This window comes from Chanos chanos, chromosome 7, assembly GCF_902362185.1.
Source record: "Chanos chanos chromosome 7, fChaCha1.1, whole genome shotgun sequence".
In the NCBI taxonomy this organism is placed as follows: domain Eukaryota; kingdom Metazoa; phylum Chordata; class Actinopteri; order Gonorynchiformes; family Chanidae; genus Chanos; species Chanos chanos.
This window is the reverse complement of record NC_044501.1, coordinates 10,150,718-10,174,290: the sequence shown is the minus strand read 5'-3', so window position 1 is coordinate 10,174,290 and position 23,573 is coordinate 10,150,718. Positions and strand designations below refer to the sequence as shown.

Genomic DNA, 23,573 nt, shown 5'->3' with positions numbered 1-23,573 from the left:
TGCGACGGACACCTACGCTGACATCACAAGGATAGTAATTGGCCGTTTCGGACGTGACAGTCGCAACTCCACTCTTTAGAAGATGTGAAAGCTGAAGTTCAAGTTTTATTTATAGATTTTCATTAAAGCAATGGAATTAATTGTTGGCTGTACAGTGGACAAAAAGCTATCACGCATGTAAAACGTAGAGTTACGCGATGTTAAGTATGTTACGCTTTTCAAACAGTCGAGAAAACTGCCATGTCAGAAGAAAAAACAGGGCAGTTTTCGTGTTCTGTTGACATTAAATCTTTTCTCTACTGCTAAGAACAATGTCTACTCTGTATCAGTCCTCTTCCACCTCAGATGAGTTCTAAAAATTTCTATGGAGGTAACGCGGAAGTGGGGTCCTTTCTGTAATCTGTCGCGTTCCGAGAGATACTCATTATATCTAGCGTGGAAATAAATGTGATGTTTTACGTGAAGTGCCAGCAACATGTGTTACGGGACGGCAATATATATATATATATATATATAACATATATACGTCGGGATAATATTGCAGCGTTTGTTAATGCCTTGCACAAGCATATGCAACTCATCTTGTAGCGTCATGATTAGAATAGTAACAAGTGGGTAGAGAGCGGTCCTATAGGGGCAATGAAGAAACGGGATAGGCAGAGATTTCATCGAAGTGACATAGTAGCTTTTGATAAGTAACAACGACAAAACATGTATATTTTTAAAGCTATTTAACTTATAAATATACAATGTGTGATAACATATTGAGATGCTTTTTGCAGTAACCTATAATTAGCCTTAATCAAAGTATGTAGACTTAAACTTAAGGATTTATTTATTTATCATCTGGTATACAGTTATTTGCTTTTCACTTTTTAGGCATTACCCTTTGGCAGCATTTCATCCTTAATTGTCCTAAATGGTCTTGTTGTCTTGACTGTGCTGGTATACCCTGAGTGCACTTGCTATTTAGGTAGAAAAAGCAGTCTTTACATGAGGTTTTTATTTATTTATGTATTTATTTATTTATTTGCACGAGTTACACATCTTTGAAATGGAGGGATGTAAAATAAAACAGTTTTCCGTACAGAACCAGAACAGAAATCAGCTTCAGCATAACGGAGGTCAATCCATTGCAATAGAGCCATATAGCTATTATTCCTTCTCCTGGTTGTTGCTCTGGTTCCTGCTCTTTAAGCTCTGAGTTCCACCCAGTGCGCTCTACATCATTTTAGCGGTTAGTCGGGACATGTAGGCCGGGGCTACATTTGTCAGGCTATTTTTCACCTGTCTGAAGGTGAATAGGAGCTGACTGAGGAGGTCATGTGGATGACTCAGGTGTCTGTCCCCATTAGCCCCACTGTAGTCAGGGCTACAGAGAGAGGAGAGCATTCCCCAATTCACAGTCTGTCAACACCTAGAGACAAACACACACACACACACACTCACACACACACAGAACAAGGCCTTCATTCTGGATTCTAGTGGTAGAGCGGGGTGTGACACCCCCCCCCCCCCCCCCCCCCCCCCCGCATCCCCTTTTCTTTAAAGGAGCCATTTCACATCTGAAAGTGAATCTAAAAATACTGACGTGAGAGACACTAATCATATTTTGTTGTTGTGTCAGTCCTTCATTACACACTGTATTTACGGCTCAAAGATAACAGCAGCAAGACCTAGATATGTGTGCTGTTTTAATCCTTCAGAAAACACCAAAATACCCCCATCAGCACCCTCCCACATCCCCTTAGAATGATGCCCTATCAGTGCCACCCAGAAGATGATGTAGGCTACGTCGGTACCTTGTGGAGAGAGTATTTTGCTTCTCGGAAGAAGGAAATGCACTCAATATTCACCAATCTGGTGAATGTCACCCCCCACCCCCCCCCACCCCCACCAGCGAACATCTGTAATTACCTGTGGTCAGAGCTGGTGGAGGAAGCTGAGGGGCCTTGAGGTGAGTGGTTTTATTTTGCCTCTCTCTCCGTGTGATGGATGCTGAGTCACTGAATCTCTCTTCATCTGCGTTGTCGTGACTGAGAGCAGGAGAGGAGAGGAGGGGATTAGGAAAGAGCAGGAGTCACTCCCATTATATTAGCGTACACACACACACACACATACACACACACACACAGCCTCTCTGAATCATCAGTGCCAAAACAGCCCACTCCAGTTCTGACACTTTTCAACAGTGCTGGCACACCGAGGAGAATCGGGAGGCGATTAAAGTGCCCTACAGTGGAGCGCAGGCTGCAGCAAAAAAAAAAAAAAAATAGAGGCTATATACTGCCACCTTCTGGTTGAATTAAGTTATTGAATATGGGCTTGAAAGTGAACAAGCAGAGATCCTCAGGGTTATGATATGATGTGATAGGATATGATAGAAGACCAGCAAAGGGCAAAGACAAGTCACACACAAAATTGAAAATTCTTTCTCCCGCTCTCTCTTTATCACACACACACACATACACACACACACACACAAACATTAGCTTGTACATGCATACACTCTCTAGACACAAGATACAGCACTTCCAACGTGATGAAGTACAGAAGAAGGGTCAAACCCAGGAGGGTTCTCTGGTAACCTCGCTAATTGACTTCTGATGTAATGACACGCTGGCAAAACAGTGTCACAGTTTACTAACACACTAACCCTTTCCTTATATAAGAACTCATGTACGGTGTATGTTCCATCGCCAGCCATGTTTTCACAGCAGCAGACAATGTTAGAGCTGTCTCTCTTTCTCTCTGTCCCTCTGTGGATAATTTGTCAGTTTAATATTTTAGGTCATATTTTGATCATAAGAGTTGCTCTGAGCATCAAAATATGAAACATTAATAATATGTGTTCAGTGCCTCTGTTTTCATAGTCATACATCATATCTTATTATCCTGATCACTCAATTTTTTTTTTAATAAAATTTTTAGGGTAAATGGCAAATGGCACATCCTAAACAGGCTTGTACACGATATTCGGCAGTTTTGAATCTGACACCGATCATAGAAGATTCCACTGAGTTATGTCACTTCTAAAGATACAGAGCACTCCATTGTTATTCCACACAACCTGTTGTGATTCACCCCACTGAGTTCTCCCAGGTGACTGACTTAATTTAGAGTTCTGTAAAACGCATCTGAGCGAACGCAAAACACTTGGGCCGGGGGCGAAAGGGGTCGGGGGGGGGGGGGGGGGGGGGGGGGGGGGGCGGGGGGGTACCGGTAGCGTGCTAGCCTGCCCCTCAGTGCACCTCGTTGTAACTGAACCCCTGAAGGAGAGATATTCACGGTCACCTGATCCACAGCTGTAGTGGCATGACAGCATGCCGCTCACCTGCTCAGGTGTCTCTTTGTGTCTCGTAAGAGGTGTGGACGAGGCAGGACAGAGGGGAAAGAGAGAGAGAGAGAGAGACAGAGAGAGACAGAGAGAGAGAGAGGAGTCAATGGACTAGTTCGTTTGCTTTTAACAGCCGTAGTCTGTCACTCAGCTCTTTTTCCAGGATTGTTTGGGAGAGGAGATGTGTTGCACTTTGAGTTCAACATTTACTCAAAGCTGGTAGTTTATTCTAGCAGTCAGTAAGGATCACTCCGTTTTTTTCCGTTAGACAGTTACTCTGTCAGTTTGACGTGCTCTGTCAGAGAGGGAGACTGTCACAGAAATCATTTCTGTCTGTATTTAAATTGATGACATTGTCAGTCAACGCGCTCTGCAATCGGTCACCGTGCTCTTGTTCTTCTTCTTCGGTCTGAGTTTCACTCGCTGAAATCTGTCAGACGTTCAAAGCCAAACGCAAGAGGAGTTTCCTTAGACTCAAACAATTTACGCAACCTCGCCTCTTCACGTCTCAATTTCTCTCACATTGATCTCACTGTAGTCTCAGCTGTGACTCACACTCCTCCACACTACTGAGTTAAAATGGGAGATTGAGTGAAAATGGCTTCATCTGAAGCGAAAGAAGCAACAGGGGACCAGGCAGAGGAGAAGGTGAGTAACTGACGAGTAACCTTTGATCTGACTTTTATTTGCTTTCACTGCTTCCACTTAAGCTCAAAACAGCTACACACTCCCAACTCAAGGCTATGTAGAGACAAACTGGTTTCCATGTCACTGGCTTAGTGAATGGTAGTTGACAGGACCGTTCATCTTAGTCATATTCTGTCGTTCTTTTCTCTTTCTTGCTCTCCCACTTTCTCTCTCTCTCTCTCTCTCTCTCTCTCTCTGTACTGGTCATACTCTCAGGCTCCAGCAGAAGACAAGACAGAGCCCAATCAAATCGAGGTTGTGTCGGTGAGCGATGAGGACTTGCCCACTGTCGAAACACCCACCACCTTCAACGTGAGTCCCCTGAGCAGTCAGGACAGCCGCCGCCCGCTCAACCACGAGTTCGCCGACCCCGACACCCAGGACCCTCACGTCCCCTCCGTGCCAACTCAGGAGGCCCCCGTTCCTCTGCCGCTCTACAAAAACCATGACGTCCTGACTCCCTCCAGCCCAGGCATGCCTGTCATCAAAGTCCAGCCCTTCTTCGATGGTATGGCACTGCTCCTCCGTTTGCATATTGGACAGGGAGGTTTTGGATGCGATACTGAAGGGTAAAACTGAAAACTGACCATGAAATGTATTTCCAAATAGGCTAAGGAAGCTAGTTACACATCACCAAAGTCATGTGTACCCAGTAGGCGATTTGTAGGGGGATGATGGGGATCCCATCTCCCTTGTTAGCAAAATGACCAAAGCGCATCCCCTTGTTAACCTCCCATCCCCTTATATACCATATAGAGAGGTGTCAGTGAACATTAAGCCATGGCCCCTGTTGAAAAATAAGAAATCGCCTACTGTATATACCCAAAATAAAGTCACAGAATTCCCATTATACATGTGGGAATATTAGTATTGATTAATTTGTTTATATCTCATATTAGTGCTTTAGTCTTGACTGGCTGCTTATTTGAATGTCAGATGAGTAGAATTTGTCTTTGCCACCACTGACCAAGAGCATCGTTAAATGCACCTATAGCTTTGTACCACATACGCCTGTTACTGACACTTTGTTTGGGCAATCCATTACGCGCGGACTAAAACAGTTTGAGTGTTGATAGGATTGCCTACCATCAGATTGATTACACTCAGTTCTCTCTCTCTCTCTCTCTCTCTCTCTCTCTCTCGCTCTCTCTCTCTCTCTCTCTCTCTCTCGCTTTGCCTGTCTTCAGGGCAGGATCTATTGGACACAAAGTCTCTATGCTGGCCGTATTTGTCGCGCAGACTGTTAGCGCTGTTGGTTAGCTTGTGTGTGCTAATTGCTCTAAGCCTGGCTCTAGGCATAGGGTTGGGAGGTGAGTAAATGAGTGAGCGAATGAGTGAGTGAGTGAGTGAGTGACCTGCTTATCTGACCAACTCAACTCAGTGCTTCGTACTCGCTTTACTCATTTAATGGACTACACTCCGCTATGTGACATTCTTAAGTCATTCTCAGTGTGTAACTTGGGCTATTTCCTAGTATTTACCAGGCCAACAAAACTGACATTGCTATCGTTTTGGGTTGCTTGACCTGTACAGTTTAGGCTCTGTATCATGGAAATGTAATTGTCTTGGAAATGATTTCTGCCTTTAATCAAGCAATCTGAAGTGGATAAACAGTGATGTTTGAGAGAGAGAGTGTGTGTGTGTAGCTGGGGGTGGGGGTATGGGACAGAGTATTTAATAGGCTGTCTCTCTGTATCCTCAGTTGGTCTTAGCTGTGTGGGGAAGTTTCGCTGCGTTTCATCAGCTCTGTGTATTAGCCGATCGGCTCTGTGTGATGGAGTGAGAGACTGTGGAGACGGAGAAGATGAACTCAACTGTGGTGAGCTTTCCCTCATAGAATTACTAACTGAAATACTACGGTATTTAGACAACTGACTAACTAGTCTATCTATCTATCTATCTATCTATCTATCTATCTATCTATCTATCTATCTATCTATCTATCTATTTATCTATCTATCTATCTATCTATCTATCTATCTGTCTGTCAGTCTGCCTGCCTCTCTGTCTGTCTGTCTGTCTGTCTGTTTATCTACTGATTTATCTGTCTATCGACATGTTTATGTTTTGCCATGTTACCATCTCTCCCTCTCCCTCTCTCTCTCTCTCTCTCTCTCTCTCTCAGTGCGTCTCAGTGGGAAGAACTCCGTCCTCCAGATCCACAGGAGGGGTGTGTGGAGGACCGTTTGCTCTGAAAACTGGGAGCCTGACCTGGGCCACTCCGCCTGCAGGCAGCTGGGTTACTCCAGGTGCAGTCCTGCTCTTCCAGCGATCCAGTCTGGGTCATGAAGAGACCACGTCGTAGGCATTGTGTTATCTTCATTTAGGCCTAGATACCGTATGGAGTAAAAGGTGGAACAAAGGATGAAGGACAGTTATATTTAGCTGGGTTGGGATGCTAAATGTATTTTTCCTTATCCTTTCCATATTTTAAATATTTCAGTCTACCTTGTGCGCAGTTGTAACACTACCAAATGGGTAATCTCTAATCCGATTCAATTTATTTCTGTTCCTTTAAGTATACTGCTGTGTCTGGGATTGGACTACATTTCCCCAGACGCACAGCTTTACTGAGATAGCAGAGGCTGTTCAAACCATCTGTCTGTCTGTCTGTCTGTCTGTCTGTCTGTCTGTTAACCCTAGTATTATCACCATATGTCAAAGACACAACACCATCTGACTGTTTATGAAGGAAATCCATACCATTTGGTTAAGCCAGGTTTTCCCCATTAGCCATATGTCAACTCTAAGGATCTCTCCTTAGTTTCATCATATATTCTCTGTTATTCCAAGCGCAGTGTGGGAGTCTGAGGAAACTCATTGGCTTCTGTACCCAGTTGCCCCATTAACTGGTTTATTAATCCCATTAAAATCAGCCTGCCATTAAATTATGTTAAAAAATTTCAATAGCTCAAACAGCGCTGTGCTGCAAGTAGGTCAAGATGTTAATTTCCAGCGTTGGTACTTTTATTTATTTATTTTTTTTCCCCCTGCTCAAATTTTTAAATGCATTCAATAAGGTCACACTTCACTGCTCTTCAGTTTATAAAACCCACCGGTGTGGGACACAGAGGGTTTGATTAGTGCTATAGTTCATCTGCTTTTCAACAGTGAATCTTACAGAGAGACTGAACTACAGTTTTGACCTTCATTTTTGGATTGATTACAAGCCTCTAGGCCAATCCGTCACACGGTGGCAATGATAACCCGGCGTGTGAGCTGACAACCTGGCCCTTGAAGGAGCAATTTACTTTCCTCTTACTCAGTCTCTGCGTGTACGTGTATGTGTGTGCGTCCGGTATACGTGTCCGTCAAAGCCTTCCTCGCCTCCGCTCCAAGCCGTTTCTCTCTCTCTCTCTCTCTCCGTCTCTCCTCTCCAGCTACGTGAGTTCCAGTTCCGTTCCCCTCTCCGCCGTCGAGTCAGCCTTCCAGAAAAATCTGGTTACGGTCAATCTGAGCCAGTCAGACAACCAGCAAACCATCAAAATCCACAACGCCACCGACCTCAGGTACGCCCAGTTTAGCATCGAGGCCCGTCCGACACGGGCCCCGGGGCTGGTTTTTCACGGCATCTCAGACGGTACAGTGCACGGCAACGTTTGTGTCACTGGAAACGTCGAGATAAATATATTGATATGAGCTTAGAAATATGAGCTCAGATGTGTGACAAAAACCCGCGAAGACGTCAAACGGTTTCAGTCTACCGACAGAAATGTAACATGATGGATCTTCCCCCTTAGGCTTTAAAAAAAATCCCTACCCTTTGTCTACACTATCTGTCTATACGATAGATACACAGCTAGGCATTCTGTGTGGGGCTCAGACTGTAGTGAAGTGCTGGATAATCCACTCTGCTGTGTTAACCACTCCTGGTTCTAAACACAGGCTGGTTATGTAAGCTGGGGTGTATTGTATGTAAGTTGGCTGCAGTACGGGCTTGTGTGTCTCATGCTGCTTCTTGATTGTTTTCTCTGAACAGACAGTATAGGATTAGGGAGATCCTCAGAGAAACATGAGAAATTACGTTAATCTATACATTCACTCAAAAGCTTTCTGCAAGTGGTTCAAAGTTCTGTGTGTGTGTGTGTGTGTGTGTGTGTGTGGATATGTGAGTCTGACAAGTTGGAGATTGTCATTTGATACTTACATTGGAAAAACATTTTAAAAAGATATTGCATTTTTAAGGTATGGTTATGGTTATGGTTATGGTTAAGGTTATGGATGTGGTTATGGTTATGACACTTGTGTTTGGTTTAGTTGAGGTGACATGAGAGTCAAGGGGAAAATCCCCATTAGATATATAATAATGACTGTGTAGACAGTATTGTATACAATGACAGTTATGTGTTCTGTTGAATATTATGTCTGTGTCTCCGCAGTAAGACTCAGTGTATCTCTGGGATGGTGACTGTACTCAGATGTATAGGTGAGTGCACTGACTGAGCTGTGTGCCCGTGTGTGTAAAGTAACTGAGCTTAAGTATATCTGCGTGGATGTACTGGTGTTATACTAAGTTCCCCCCCCCCCCTGCAGAGTGCGGCTCCAGGCCCCAGTTCAGGGCTCGTATAGTGGGGGGAAATGTGTCCCGCCCGGGCCAGTTCCCCTGGCAGGTCAGCCTGCACTATCAGAGTCAGCACCTGTGTGGTGGATCTATCATATCAAACCGCTGGGTACTCACTGCGGCACACTGTGTTTATGGGTGAGAGACATACACATTCTCTCTCTCTCCCCCTCTCTCTCTCTCTGTCTTTCTCTCTCACACACACACGCGCGCACATTTACACGCACGACTGCCACATTACACACCAATATCAAAAAGTTCCACATTGAGAAAACCTCCTTTATTTGTCTTTGGTAAAACTCATAAAGAATTCATTCACGCCGAAACATGATATCAATAATAAATCAGGTTTATATGAGTCCCGCAGGATTTGATTTCACCCTCATCCTCCTCCTTCTGTGTTGGGTTAGCTTTTCGGATCCAGCGTCCTGGGCGGTGCACGCTGGCCTGACGGAGCAGCCCGTGAGTGGAGCTGGATCTCTGTCTGTGGAGAAGATCCTCTACCACAGCAGTTACTTGCCCGGGGGGTTGGATTACGATATTGCTCTGTTGAAGCTAAGAAACCCTCTCACTTTCGATGGTAATCATCTGGTTATCTGTTCCTCTGTAAACACATAATAAGAGATAAAATCCTTAAAAAAAATCATTTCTGTTGAACTTTATAGCTTTTGTAATGCCACAAATGAATGATATGTATGTATGCTTTCTCCACTCCAGGTCTGGTGGAGCCCATCTGTCTGCCAAATTATGGAGAGGGCTTTGAGGTGGGGCACATGTGCTGGATCTCAGGCTGGGGAGCCACACAGGATGGGGGTGAGACTTGATCTCGTTCATATTACACAAATCACTTTCACCTGTACCACACCACACAGTTCTCTCTGTACTCCACCATTCTATACAGTACTATGCTACACTACACAACATTATGCTGCACTGTACCCCACCATACTATACTATACTATACTATACTATACTATACTATACTATACTATACAACATCACGCCACACTGCAGTCCACCATACTATGCTATACTATACTATACTACACAACATTACACTTCACTGTATGCCACCATACTATACCATACTACACTAAGCTGCACTGTAGTCCACTGCACTGCACTATACTAAACTGTACTCCACTGTACTGTACTATACTACTCTACACTACACTATACTATACACCATTATGCTGCACTGTACTCCACTATACTCCACTATACTGTAGTATGCTATGCAATGCTATACAACATTGCGATGTACTCCAGTGTTCTACAAAATACTACACAACATAATGCTGCACTATACTCCACTATGCTATGCTATGCCATGCTATACTATACTATACCACACTCTACCATACCATACAGCATTACGCTCCACTGTACTCCACTATACTATATCATACTTTACTATGCTATGCTATACTATGCTATACAGCATTACACTGCACTGTACTCCACCATACTATACTATACTACGACGCACAAAACTGTACTTTACTTCACTATACTATACTAAACTCCACCACTAAAGACAATGCTGTACTGTGCTGTGTTATGCTGTACTGTATTATACTACAGTATGTTACACTATGCGGTACTATACTGCACCATAACTGTAACACTGTAATACTGCTGGACTTACATACCAATGTGTATGGAAGAGGTCTAGCATAGTCTGTGAAGTTTTATATGTAAAGTTATTGAGATGGGACACAGATGCACACACCATATCAACCACAATAACCATCACATTTCTGCTTTTTAAAACCATATACACCAATAGGAAATTCAGAGGTTTTCTTTTTCCACGTTCTAGTAGACAGTCCAGCTAAACTGTGTATGCATGCATGCATGTGTGCTTGTGCTTGTGTGTTTGTGTGTGTGTATGTTTGTGTCTGTTTGGGTTCAGGGGAGGCCAGTGTTTCCCTACGTTATGCTCGGGTGCCACTCCTCCCCAGAAAAGACTGTCAGAGACCAGAGGGTTACCAGGGCTCCATCACTGCATGGACGATATGCGCGGGCTACACTGACGGAGACTCAGACACATGCCAGGTACAGCAGGATGTGTGTGTGTGTGTGTGTGTGTGTGTCTGCGTGTGTGTGTGTGTGCATGTGAAAAAGAGAGACAGACCGTCGTTTTCTTTATGAGCACAGCAGAGAGAGTAAAGTCAGTATGGATAAATGTATGTTTCCTTTTTTTTCCCCTCTAAGTCTTTAAATACAGGCAGCGCCGACAGATCGGATAAAACACGTTACTCCCGCGCGTGTGCTTGTTGTATTCGTGCGCGTGTCCGCAGCATGGGCCCCACGGGTAAATAGGAAACGGTTGCCGTCACTGAGGTGTACATGTAACTCACATGCCTTTGTGCCTTTAGGGTGACAGCGGGGGACCACTGGCCTGTGAGAACTCGGGGTGGAAGCTCGTGGGGGCGACCGGCTGGATGCAAGGCTGTGCCGAGGAGAAGAAACCGGGGCTTTACACCAGCGTCTCACACTCTCTCAGCTGGCTCCAACAGCAGATGGAGGTAGGATCAGCTGTACGGGGGTCCGCGCGTTCGCCCGTTCCGCTATTAGCCGGCGATAATCCGGAAGCATTCACAAAACACGCGGAGAATCCGTTCGAGCGTCTGTGCCCTCAAACAGCGTGCGAACCAAACCAAAAAGTCTAAAGGCAACTTGTCTCCACGCTCTGGAACTAGGTGTTCACGTACTCCCAGTACCACTGCACTTTAATGACCGGGGGTCAGCTCCCGTCGGTCAGTATAAAGGTATACATTAGGCTTGTGGAAGGCAAAAACTGATCTAGAGTCAGCACAATTTCTCTGAGAAGACGTGATTCCAGACCATGCTTAGATATTTAGCCTGTGTTATTGGAGACTGAGGGTAAAGAAAAAAAATCCCCGATGACTAAATGATGTGGTGATGAAGGGTAAAAGCCTCAGAATGGTAATGCATAAACAGGGAAATGGGGAATCGTCAGACAAACTGCCAAGTGAACGGGGGCTAATGAATTACGTCTCACACAGACATCTCAGGCCTCAGGAGGAGACTGTTCTGAGTTATTGATGTCATTCTGAAAATGGCAGCTGAAATTGATTCCTCCTCCCCCTCCCCTTTGCATTTTTTTTTTTTTTTTTTGATAAAATGATCTCTCTCCGCTCCCTGTCCAGCTGTCTTCTTGATCGCTGGTGCGCTGATGGATGACTGACAGCTGGGCTTTAGTTCCCTTTTGTCTCAGAGAGAGAGACTCATGACCCCATAAAATGATCCATTTGCGCTGCAGTGGCCTCTAGTGGCCAAAATGTTATACTGCGATCCCAGTTGTTGAAGACAGGCAGAGGTCTGAGAGATTGCATTCTCTGTCTTATGACACGGCTTATCTTTTGTGCTTAACATATTATCTGTATCCGGTAACAAAGAGCATGTGCTTTTTTGATTATATTAAATGATTACATATTTAACTTACTAAATAATGACAACACCTTTCTAGAGAGAAGAGGAACAGAGTCGCTGAACGTCAATGAATGTTTTCAGTTCCTTCTGACACCAAAACCCAAGAAGAGCTGATTCTGATGAGCAGTATGGGACTGAAATGGCTTCAGTGACTGATGGATATCCAGTCCCTGCTGAATAGTTATCTGATTAAATACATTTCAGAGAGAAAACCGTGTTCCATTCACTGAAACAGAGATAATTATACCTGTATTTACGAAAGGATAGACAAAATAATAGACACACCAAATATACAACTATTCATTCGATAATAGGGAGCTGGGCTGCCCACTGCCTCCATATAGATTCAGTCCCCCTTTGGACTCTGCTAAACATGTTCTTTTTTTTTTTTTTTATCAATATCGAAATGTTTTCAGGTGAGACATTGGACATTTCTCATGAGGGAGTTCTACATTCTACATACTTTTGTCATAAAAACTGTTGGATGTTTAAATGAAAACTATTTGACTTCCTGCTTGTGAAGCCACCCTGGAATCCATTTAGAGAGGTGTTTGGGGATCTTATCGACTTACGAGATGGGAATGCCTCTGAGAAACAAACTTTGCCACAGCAAGTTGGACCAAGGCACCTAAAATGGTTTTTCTGTTCTTTGGCTATAATTCTACTGTGCAGAGTAATACCCAGAACCAGAGACTCTCACCAGATGGCTGCCCTTGTCATAAGAGTCCTCTAAGCTGAACTACTGGAAACAAATAAAGAGGGCTTAACTTTAGAGTGGCTTTTATTTTCTTTAGGTCTCTCTAAGCATAAACCCCACCAAGATATTTCAAAAAGAATAAAGATGACCCACTGGATTTTTTTTTCTTTTCCTTTTTTTTAAAAATTTCATCCACTGTTTGAACGTAACGGGTTTGTGCGTATTGCTCCGAATTAGGTGCCGATGTTACATTTTGACTTCTGAATGGCAGCCCCCGCTGTAAAATATCAGACAAATATCAGTTTTATGAAGTTCAAAATGTGCGACTTTGTTTGGTGAAAGCTGGTCTCCACTGTTTGGGAGGCTGTTTTTTGTGGTTTGGCTATCTGTCCTGTTCAGTGCGCATCCATACCTGACAGCGCTTGTGTAATCACTGTTCCTCTTTCACTTTAATCTAGTTCCTTGTTTGACGTCATGCCCAACAAGGACTTTTCACTTTACAGTTTTTTTTTTTTTTCCATTTCTGTCTCTTACACATGGAATTCAAACACCAACTGTTTAACTACTCTGATACATTTCTGATGTTTCTCTAGAGACTTTGCATCTTAAAGCAATTTTGTATATTTTGTACTAGTAACATAATGATAATTAATGTTGAAATGAATGTGAAACGTGTAGAATCCTTTGGTGTTTGCGTTACTTTGTCTACTTCCTGTGTGTGCGCTGACAGTGATATTAGTCTACATCTCTAACAGGTAAGATACACTGTAGTTTCTCAGACGACACATTTTTGACTGAGAACACGCGCCGTCGTCCGTAAGCAGTACAAGCAGTGTCGTAAGCATTCTCATCTGACGTGGAATGCCATATTTATTTGTGTGTTTACCTGTTTGTTTGTTTTTCTCTTCATTTTGATTCTGAATGTATCTCAGATATGTTTTTAAATCGTTTTTGTGAGTCCTCTGCAGTCTAGTGATATATATATATATATATATATATATATATATATATATATACAGTGCCAAAGACATGTGCACGTGTAATGACATATTTAGCTCTAACTGTGGTTCTTAGGATTGTAATGCTTTACTGACATCGTTATACATTATAGTGTAGTGATATTATCATTACACATTATTACCACTAATTATTACAACTAAGTATCATTCAATATTATTACTACTAAAAACTCAGTTGCAAACAGTTATGAGGCTGACAACTTGCAGATAATTTACCTACAAAACTACTGTTAACTGATGTAGAATTCATCATTTTGTTGTGAGACAAAACTTAAAGAGTCTGTCTTTTTTTTTTCAGTTTCTAACAACACACATTGTTTTCAAATGTCAAACTGTTTTATTCAAGACTATCAGTAAAAGTACATCTGCATTGTTTTCTCATTGCAAATAGAAAGCTTTTTAAAGTTTTTTTTTTTTCCTTCAAAGAAATGAACTCTGTGCAAGCATAACAAACAGCAACTCAGAAAATCCTTCACATATTTAAAAAAACAAACAAACAAACAAACAAACAAAAAAAACCCAACTCGAAACAAAACTTGAAACAGTTGATCACAGGGTAATGTGGTGTTTATTAGAAAATGGAGGGAAAATGGACATGACTGAGGTGTGAAAGAAGTGGCATAAAAATGTTTACTGACCAAAGGAAAACAAACAAACAAACAAACTGATGGGAAACGCCCTCCATGCTGAAGTAACTCAACTGAATTTTATCAGTTGAGCACCTCAACTCAGTAACAAGATGCAGGCCAAAAACAAACAAACAAACAAAACCTAAAAACAAAAACAAAAAAAATAAACAAACAAACAAAAACTCCCAGACAATTAGAAGCCTACAACATCTATTTAAAAAAACCCCAAAAAAACCCCTGTAGTTATGGGTTTTAAAATCAAAAATTCATATTCAAAAAAATGGGTTTTAAATATACCAATATTCATTGTCAATTATAGTGAATACGCTACATGACACAAAAAGAAATATCATATCTCTTTAAATGTGATAAATATGCGAACTGAAGGTGATTGTGAAAAACTTTACAGCCGTTCTTTTTCCGCAGTTCTTCAAAACACCCAGTGAACTTTCACTGTCTGAGTCTCTAGTCACTCTCAGATGCGACTCAGGAAGAAGTGAATTATATCTGTAAATTACACGTGTGCTTTGTTTACACAGATGACGGAAAGACTTCATGCTGTAGATCTTTACAGTTTTAAAGCGTTCGCTTCATATGCTCACATGAGGCTGCTTTTCTGTAAACAGGGTAGAAGCAACATCTTTCTTTTTTCTCTCTTTCTCTCTCTCTTTCTCTCTCTCTCGTCCATTCCCTTGTTTCTGCTACAGTGGTGTTTCCATAGTGATGACGTTAGAAGGAGCTAGCTGTTGAGGTGTAGAAGTTAGTTTCTCCTCGAAGTTTCTGTCAAGTTAGTTCTAAAGCGGTAGTCGTTAAATCGACGTCCTTCTAGACTTCAGTTGTAAGAGATAAAAAAAAAAAAAAATTATCTTTTCCATTCAGACACGAATGAATAAAACATCCTCCTTTACCATGTCAAAATATTGGTCGTGGATTTAGATTTACGCTGAACTCATCTGACAATTGTCCTTTGTTAGAGGTGGTCTCTCAGCAGTGGTTTTGACTGGACGAGATACTCCTTGGTGTTTTGGTTCAAATAAAGCCTCTTTTACTTCATGGCATGAAAGAATATAAGGCCACCGGATTTTCAGAACTCAGACAATTTCTCTGTGACCTCTCTCTCTAATAGTGTTTCATTATTAAAACAGAAATTCATCAAAAAACCCGAAAGACTGGGCAGCCGTACGAAACGTTGAGTTCCGCCATTCATAAATATTCCTTACAAAAAAACCAAACCAAACCAAAACAAAACAAAACAAAAAAACGCCCCCCACAAAGCCAAAGAGAAAACAAACAACCAAACTCAGAAGCAAACAGAAATCCCAAACAAAACAAAAATAAAACAAAAAAAAAAATCTGTTCGTTTCTGACGTTTAAAATAGAAAAATAGCATCTTCTTTTTTTTTTTTTTTTTTTTGTGGTGAACAAGAATAGCCGCGAACACAACAAGTCCAGTCGGGGCATGCGAGTCGTCGAGGAGACAAGAAGAGACAGATTCATCCAACATTGACCTAAAAGTGTCTCTGGAGGGGAAGGGGCAGGGGCAGGGGCAGGGAGGGGGGTTCGTAACCCTTTTACAAGTTTACAGTATTATACAAAAAAAGTGCACAGCCACATCTGTGTTTACATTTAAAAAAAAAAAAGGGGGGAAAAAAAAGAAACAGTTTCAGGATGGAAACTGATGCATAAACCTCTTAGGTGCTTTGTCGCAGGGTTGTGCTCTTCACTTTTCTGAGGGTGTAGGTGTGTGTGTGTGTGTGTGTGTGTGTGTTTGTAAGTACTTATGGCTTTGAGCCCCATTGTCCATTTTTCTGGTGGTTTTTTTTTCAGCATTTCATGAAAAAAAAAAACAAAAAAAAAAAACATTACAGCACATGACCCCTTGTTTTTTTTCTTTTTTATGTCAAGGTGAATGTGAGGGTTTTTTTTCTCTTTGTAAATCATTGTGTGTGTGTGTGTGTGTGCGTGCGTGTGTGCGCGTGTGTGGGTAGAGAGCCAGTCCTACTGCAGGGAGTCGCTGGTATCCAGGCCCAGCCTGGCCATGTTGGAGTTGGACAGATCGTCATCTTCCTCGTTGGATTCTCCAGACTCATCTTCGCTGTGCGTTCCCAGCATCACCTGCTGCACGGCCAACGTGGCTCCGTCTGACGAGAGCGTCTGCAGACCATCCTCGCTCACGCCCACTGTTACCATGGTACCTGAAACAGTTTGGTCGTCTGTAGCTCAGTCACATCAAAACAGTGGTGTAGCGGTAAACTACGCAGCCTTATAACTGCAGGGTCGTGGGTTCGAATCTGAGTATGACAACTTACTGCTAATATTGCTTCTGACAGAGTGGTTGTTAACGCTTCAATTTTTAAATGAACAAAACTGTGACCGAACGTAAAAAGCATGGAAACAATAAATGCTCCCGTTTGTTTTTAAACCAGTAGCAAATCAAGTGCATTATTCTAATGTGTCTGACATTCAGGCACACTAAACCAAACGTCAACTATTGCTTAAAATACATTTTTAGCCTCTCACCAACAGTAAACTCCTGAAAAGGCTAAACAGAGATCAAAATCAACATCTTAAAGAAACTGCGAAACAACTTCAGAGGCCCTGGTGAGGGCTGTAAACCGTACCATCTGCCATGGTAACCTGTTGCTGGGAGACGCCAGATGCGAGAGAGTCGGGCCAGAAGCGCTGAAGCAGTCGGGACTGAGGAGTTTTCTTCTTGCTTTTGGGGAGGTCCGAGGAGCTGGCGTCCAGCATGGGCTGCAGGATCCGCCTCCGCGCATTAATGAACCTGTGGATCAAGGTTCGACCAATCAGCGATCATTCAGTGGGGTCTTCAACCAATCAAGTTATGCTACTCCGATTGATTTAAGTGCACCCAACATACAGTCAGGGACTTAATTCAGAGGCAGGTGGACTGGACTACATGACTCGCTGTAAAACACTGTTTGACTGAAGCCCAATAACCAGCCCTTCACTGTGCAGCTCTAGGCTGTGAACGAGAGCATTCAGATTACGGGCAGTGAGAACTCACCAGTTGTTGACTTGTAGCAGAGTCAAGTTTGTCTGCATGGCAATCTGTTTTTTCTCATCCTCTGTGGGGTAGGGGTGCTGAGAGAAAGAGAGAGAGTGAAAGAGAGAAAGAGAGAGACAGAGAGAGAGAGAGAGACAGAAAGACAGAGAGAGTGAGACAGAGAGATAGAGAGAGACAGAGAGAGTAAACAGTCTATTATAAAATCCCATATCCCCTCCTGATGAGTAACATACTGACAATATTTGTCAATCAATGCGAGCACTGCTTAAAGAGGCTGCAGATTTATCAAATGTATTTTTAAAATAAACCACACAACAGATTCATAACATCAGTGAAGATTAAACTAAATCTCTGCCAACTCTTAGCTGACAGCGAACTAAATTTCTCATGGGAAAAAAACACTACATCTTCACTCAAATATGTGACACAAAGAGAGAGAGACATGAAGTTGTCCTTTGATTAAGAAAGTCAAAATCTCTTCTCTTTCACTGTCTGTCTATACTACCCCCCCCCCCTCACTCATTCATCCTGTTTCTCTCACTCTTTCTTCCCTGGGTCAGGATGAACAATGTGTCTCTGTGAGCTGCCAGTCCTCAGAGCCGACGGCTGACAATCCCTCCGCCAGCCACTCGATCCTGACCTCTGATTAGCCTCACCAGTGGGCTAGTCATATGAATGAGCCGTTGGGTTTGTGTGTGTGTGTGTGTGTTGTGTGTGTGTGTGTGTATGCGTGTGTTAACATCTGCTCCCAGCCATCATGAGCTTAGCCCCTCACTCCAATTATTCAGACAATCTGTCTTTTTTTTTTTTTTAACGTGTATTCATGGCCAATCCGAATGTTTCTTTTTTTTTTTTTTTTTTTTTTTAGATCAGATTCATAAAGGTAATTTGCGTACTGGATTTTAAAACCACGTAACCAACGCATTGATGCAGCGTATTGTATTTCTTTGCGGAACCAAATTTCCAAATCTTTGTATGCCCCAGACAAGCTTGAGTGCCAGACTTCCCTATAAATATGGTCTAACGTCCCCTCATTTGAGATCTCTGGTCGATCGTGAAAGTAACGGAGAGCGAAATGAGAGGCAACCCCAGTCTCGTCTCCTCCCCTCGCCCACTCACCCCGATGTGTTGGAAGAGCCAGGATCGCATGACGTTGGTGGCGTGTTTGGGGAGGATGCCCCTTTTGTTTTTGGAAGAGCTATCATCTTGACTGAAGAAACTCACATCCTGATTCAGCTGGAGCTGGAGCTGCAAGATACAGATAGACATAGAACTGTTTGTGTGAAAGAGAGTCTGTGTGTGTGCGTGCGTGTCTGTGTGTGTGTGTGTGTGTGTGTGTAGTTCTGTCTCACCTGTGAGTAGTTCTGTCTCACCTGTGAGTTCTGGATCCGTATTGTTCCAGGGGAGAGGGCTTGTGTTACAACCTGACCTTGTGGGGTAACCACTGTGACTGGCTGGTACACTGTGCCACCTGAGTAAACACACACACACGCATGCACACACACATGCACACGCACACGCACGCACACACACACACACACACACACACACACACACATGCACACACATGCACGCACACACACAGACTCAGTATCTCTACATCCTTAAGAGTGGGATTGCCCATTGCTCTGTGGATATTGCCATGGTAACATACAGTGATAGCTACAGAAGGTGCCACTGAGACATACCTGCCACCACTTGGGCAGGATTGACGGTTGCCACGGTAACTTTGCCCTGCTGCAGGGCAGATGCTGGCACCACAATTCCTTGAGGACTGAGAGTCCCGGTGAGGGAACTCGACGTCTGTAAAAACACACACACACACACACACACAAAGACAGAGAGTGAGACAGAAAGATTCCAAACACTAACTTAAAGGATAAATAGCATGTCTAAAAGGATTTGTAGTGGCAGTGAAATGAATACATGACTATGTCTAAACCTGTTAAGAGAGAGTGTCCCAGCGTGGGTGTGTAAGAGAGTGGGCATAAGTGAATCTATGTTTCAGGTAAATCTACATTTCAAGTAAATCTATGACAGGAATACCAGCTTGTAAGTAAGGCATGTGTGTGTATGTGTGTTTGTGTGTGTTGTGCGTGTGTGTGTGTTGTGCGTGTTTACCTGTGTCTGCGTCGGTGAGTACGGGCTGCCTGGCTCTCCACTCAGGAGAGTCTCACTGTTCATCTTGGTCTTGAGACAGGCGATATAACGGCTACAGAAATCCTTACACAGGTCATTCACTTTCTCCAGCTCCAGCAGATGAATACGCAACACCTGAATCGCCTTGACCATCTGAGACCGCCAACACAACACACCACTGAACATATATCCCGTATGAACACTTCATACTTAACAGCGTTCTGAGCAGAGCACCATCAACCTCTGGCTCCAAACCACAGATAAAGCAAAGGCAGACAATGTCTAAACACATATCTATGAAGCAGCTTTCTGTAAACTGGGGGGTAAGCATGCCAATACAAGTGATATTAGCGGCCAGCGCTAGCAGTCTGAGGATGGCTGAGGTACATGAGGTAAATGAGGTAGCTGAGACTGATGAGGTTGGCTGAGGTAGATAAGGTAAATGAGGTTGGCTGAGGTAGATAAGGTAAATGAGGTTGGCTGAGGTAGATGAGGTAAATGAGGTTGGCTGAGGTAGATGAGGTAAATGAGGTTGGCTGAGGTAGATGAGGTAAATGAGGTTGGCTGAGGTAGATGAGGTAAATGAGGTTGGCTGAGGTAGATGAGGTAAATGAGGTTGGCTGAGGTAGATGAGGTAAATGAGGTTGGCTGAGGTAGATAAGGTAAATGAGGTAGCTGAGACTGATGAGGTAGATGAGGCCTCTCACCAGGTTGTCCAGATCGGGGTCGTCGCTGAAAAAGGGCTTGCCCTCCTTCTTCTGGCTGCGCACAAAGTTCTCGATGTCCACATCAAAGCTGGCAGACGTGACACACTCCGAACCCTGGGTAGACTGTTCACACTTCTCAAACAGCAGAGCCAGGAGAGGGAACAGAGGGTGCCTGAGACACACACACACACGCAGACACATGCACACACACACACGCACATACAGACACATGCATACAGACACACGCACACAGACACACACACACACACACATGCGCACACACACACACACACACACACACACACACGCACACACATGCGCGCACACACACACACACACACACACACACACACACAGACATGCGCACGCACACACGCACCACATAATAAATACAAATTATAAATTCCAGCACATCAAAAACTGTATCATTTTCTCAAAAAGGCAATAAAAATAGACATGGTATAATTTAACACAGAGGTACACCACCGGTAGAGTCTCAGAGAAGAAAACAAGAAAGAAATGACAGAGAACCATAAAAAAAGAAGAAGGAAAAAACAAAACAAAACAAAAAAAACCCCACAAGACAAAAGGTGTACCTATAGATAGCGGCTTTGTCTGCCTCCATGGGCGTCAGCGGTTCTGCGGGGCCGGGACTGCTTGCCTCTGCCGCGTTCCCTTCCACCAACCTCTGCTCCGAACCTCCCTCCGCCTGGGCCACAACTTGCATCTATCCAAGGGAGGAGTGAGGGATGGAGAGAGAACAGGGAAGATGAGTTATGGGAACTTACAAAAAAAAGAAAAAAAAAGGGGGTGTGGGGGGGGGGGGTGTGGGCAGTTTATCTGCGTGTGTGACGTACGGCAGCAGCACTGGTGGTGAGAGAGTTGGCGGTGGGTTTGCTGTGGGTTCGTTTACTTCTGCGTGAGTTATGTTGGACAACACTGTCGGTCTTTCATAGCAGACCAAATGAATGAAAGGGCTGGAGGGGTAGGGGTGGGGGGCCGGGGGGGGGGGGGGGGGGTGCTAAGTTTAACGATGAGCCCGTAGGGGGAGAAGTGTGGAGTGTGGACAGAAAGCTTCCCATGTATGCTGTGAGGTTGATTGTCTGGTAGAGAGGCATCAGACTCTTAGTGCGTTTATTACCGATGATGATATCAGTTCCGTCTGGGCCTCAACTTTTCAACATTCGGCACAGCGAGATTGAGTCATCTAGACTTTTACAGCAATCTTCCTTACCCATACCACTTAGCACCAAAGTTTGCACAGTTTGCTTATTGTCTGTGGACAGTACAACTGACACACAAGTCATGTTTGCCAATGAGGCCAAATGGCTGAAAACAACATTTCACCACTGATCATTTTATCGCTAAGGTGCAGAGCAACCGACTGTTACAAACGGATTTATACGCTTTCCACTTAAGTCTGAAGAATGATTTGCATTATGTCTGCTCTGGACTTTCCCCAGGGCCATAGCCGTTGCTTAAGGAGAACGTACAGCTGTCTTTGGGGCGTGTGATACATCACCATAAATCGAAAGGACAGCACAGATGCGCATCAATACAGCCTTTATGTTCGCTGCTTGCTTCGAGAGCCGAGTGAGAACGATAGCTTCCATCACAAGGTAACGTAAAACCATATCAATCTACACAGACCAGAGCCATTTCTCTCTCTCTCTCTCTCTCTCTCTCTCTCTCTCTCTCTCTCTCTCTCTCTCTCTCTCTCTCTGTCTCACACACACGCACGCACGCACGCACACACACACACACGCACGCACACACACACACACGCACGCACACACACACACACACCCGCACGCATGCATGCATGATGGCTGGGAGTCAAACTATTTTGTATTTTCCTGTATTCAGATATTAGGCTTCCTAATGGTGATTAAACACAGTGGCTTTTAGCATTAGTGTCAGGCCATTGAAGAAGAAGGGTGAGACAGAAGTCAGCTGATTAATCATAGGATTAATCTGTTCATTCACAGCAAAATGAATTAATGAAACATAAACACAGAACAAGTTATCAGCAGAGATCTAGGTTGGTTTTTATTGTGCAGAAAATGGCAAGAGTTTATTACGGCAAACGACATACTCTCTCTCTCTCTCTCTCTCTTTCAGACAATCACTCACTCTCTAGCGCTCTGTTTCTCCCTCTCTCTCTCTTAGGCCTGAGAGGAAGATAGAGACAGGCCCATGTGACTGAGTACATGTGATGGACTAACAAAGGCTTTGATTGAAAGGAAAAGTGTTAAAAATACTCCTTGGGTGAGTGCTGGAAAATCTCGGGTTAGTCTTGGGCAGTTGTATCTCCTCATCTGTTATCATGGTGGTCACAGGTTCTGCGGTTCACACACAACTAGATTCCAGACACAGATTTTAAAGCGTGTAACAGGAATTTTCACGTCAAATAATAGACGTAAAGAGACAAGTAAATGGTCATATGGGATCGGACATATACATATTTTTGAATGAAACGCAATTTGTCAGCGATGCTATCGTAAGTTTAAAGGACAGGGGACAACACTGAAGGATAGTTCGTTATCTTTGCCACGGAAGACCCACCTGATCGGCCTCGTGGAGGTCCTCCATAGACACCGCTTGGGATGCCATCATAGTCAGTGCTGACAATGAGGGCGCTAAAGCATTATAGGATTATATCCAGAAACTGCACCGCAACTAAGAGGACACAGATACACGCATTATTAGTTCATGGATACATATACATTATATAGTAATGTTTGCAGAAAGAATTACGATTTATTTTGAAATGTATACGTTTTTATAAAACGTCATTGTAGGGTTATTGTCAGTAGTAAAGTAATATATAAGAGATATATTTACAGTTATACTTCTGTGGTACTGTTGCGAAATATTGTTTGGGCCAGGAATGTAAGGGGCAACAGCGTGTACGGTATGACCATGTGATACATTAAACGGCAGATAATTAACTTGCCACAAAATTAGAACTCATACACCGGGTGCTACGTACAGACAGCTGTCAACGATGTCCACTGTAATAATAACTATTAAAACACACATACAAACTACATGCCTTCATGATTTATTTTTTTTTTTTTACAGATACTTTGTCTATCTCTAAACAAACTTCCATGCAGAACTCTTGTCGAAAACATAAATTCAAATATTAATCATTAAAAAAAAACGAATTTTCAGGCACTTGGATTGCTTCTTAAATCTAAAAGTTGAGCTGTATGAAAGGAACTCGTCTCAGGCAGGGTCCGTAAATGTGTTTCGACATCTCCTATCATGCTACTGGTATCTATTACACTCGCTCATACCAAAAGTT

At 43.3% G+C, this 23,573-nt stretch overlaps 2 protein-coding genes across 3 annotated transcripts; one reads left to right on the top strand and one right to left on the bottom strand.

Moving 5' to 3' along the window:
* The first annotated feature begins 3,934 nt into the window (after positions 1–3,934).
* On the top strand, positions 3,935–11,392 carry tmprss3b (transmembrane serine protease 3b). Its single transcript, XM_030778948.1, has 13 exons — positions 3,935–3,985; positions 4,241–4,532; positions 5,212–5,334; positions 5,727–5,843; positions 6,150–6,273; positions 7,405–7,533; positions 8,404–8,450; positions 8,558–8,723; positions 8,996–9,165; positions 9,303–9,398; positions 10,501–10,643; positions 10,967–11,116; positions 11,291–11,392. Exons 1-13 carry the CDS (start codon positions 3,935–3,937, stop codon positions 11,390–11,392), a joined length of 1,710 nt encoding a protein of 569 aa, XP_030634808.1.
* A 4,978-nt stretch (positions 11,393–16,370) lies between these two features.
* pknox1.2 (pbx/knotted 1 homeobox 1.2) lies at positions 16,371–22,879 on the bottom strand. Of its 2 annotated transcripts, XM_030780107.1 has the most exons (10): positions 22,829–22,879; positions 20,860–20,990; positions 20,264–20,435; positions 19,539–19,709; positions 19,106–19,220; positions 18,791–18,888; positions 18,537–18,665; positions 17,418–17,494; positions 16,999–17,174; positions 16,371–16,584 (listed from the first exon to the last, which is right to left on the bottom strand). In XM_030780107.1, the coding sequence occupies exons 1-10, from the start codon at positions 22,877–22,879 to the stop codon at positions 16,388–16,390; spliced, it is 1,317 nt and encodes a 438-aa protein (XP_030635967.1). In that variant the 3' UTR covers positions 16,371–16,387. The 2 variants fall into 2 exon arrangements, with proteins under 2 accessions (XP_030635967.1, XP_030635968.1); XM_030780108.1 differs by lacking the exon at positions 22,829–22,879 and having other exon boundaries at positions 17,011–17,174; positions 18,537–18,653; positions 19,106–19,191; positions 19,468–19,709; positions 20,860–20,966.
* Between the last annotated feature and the right edge of the window lie 694 nt (positions 22,880–23,573).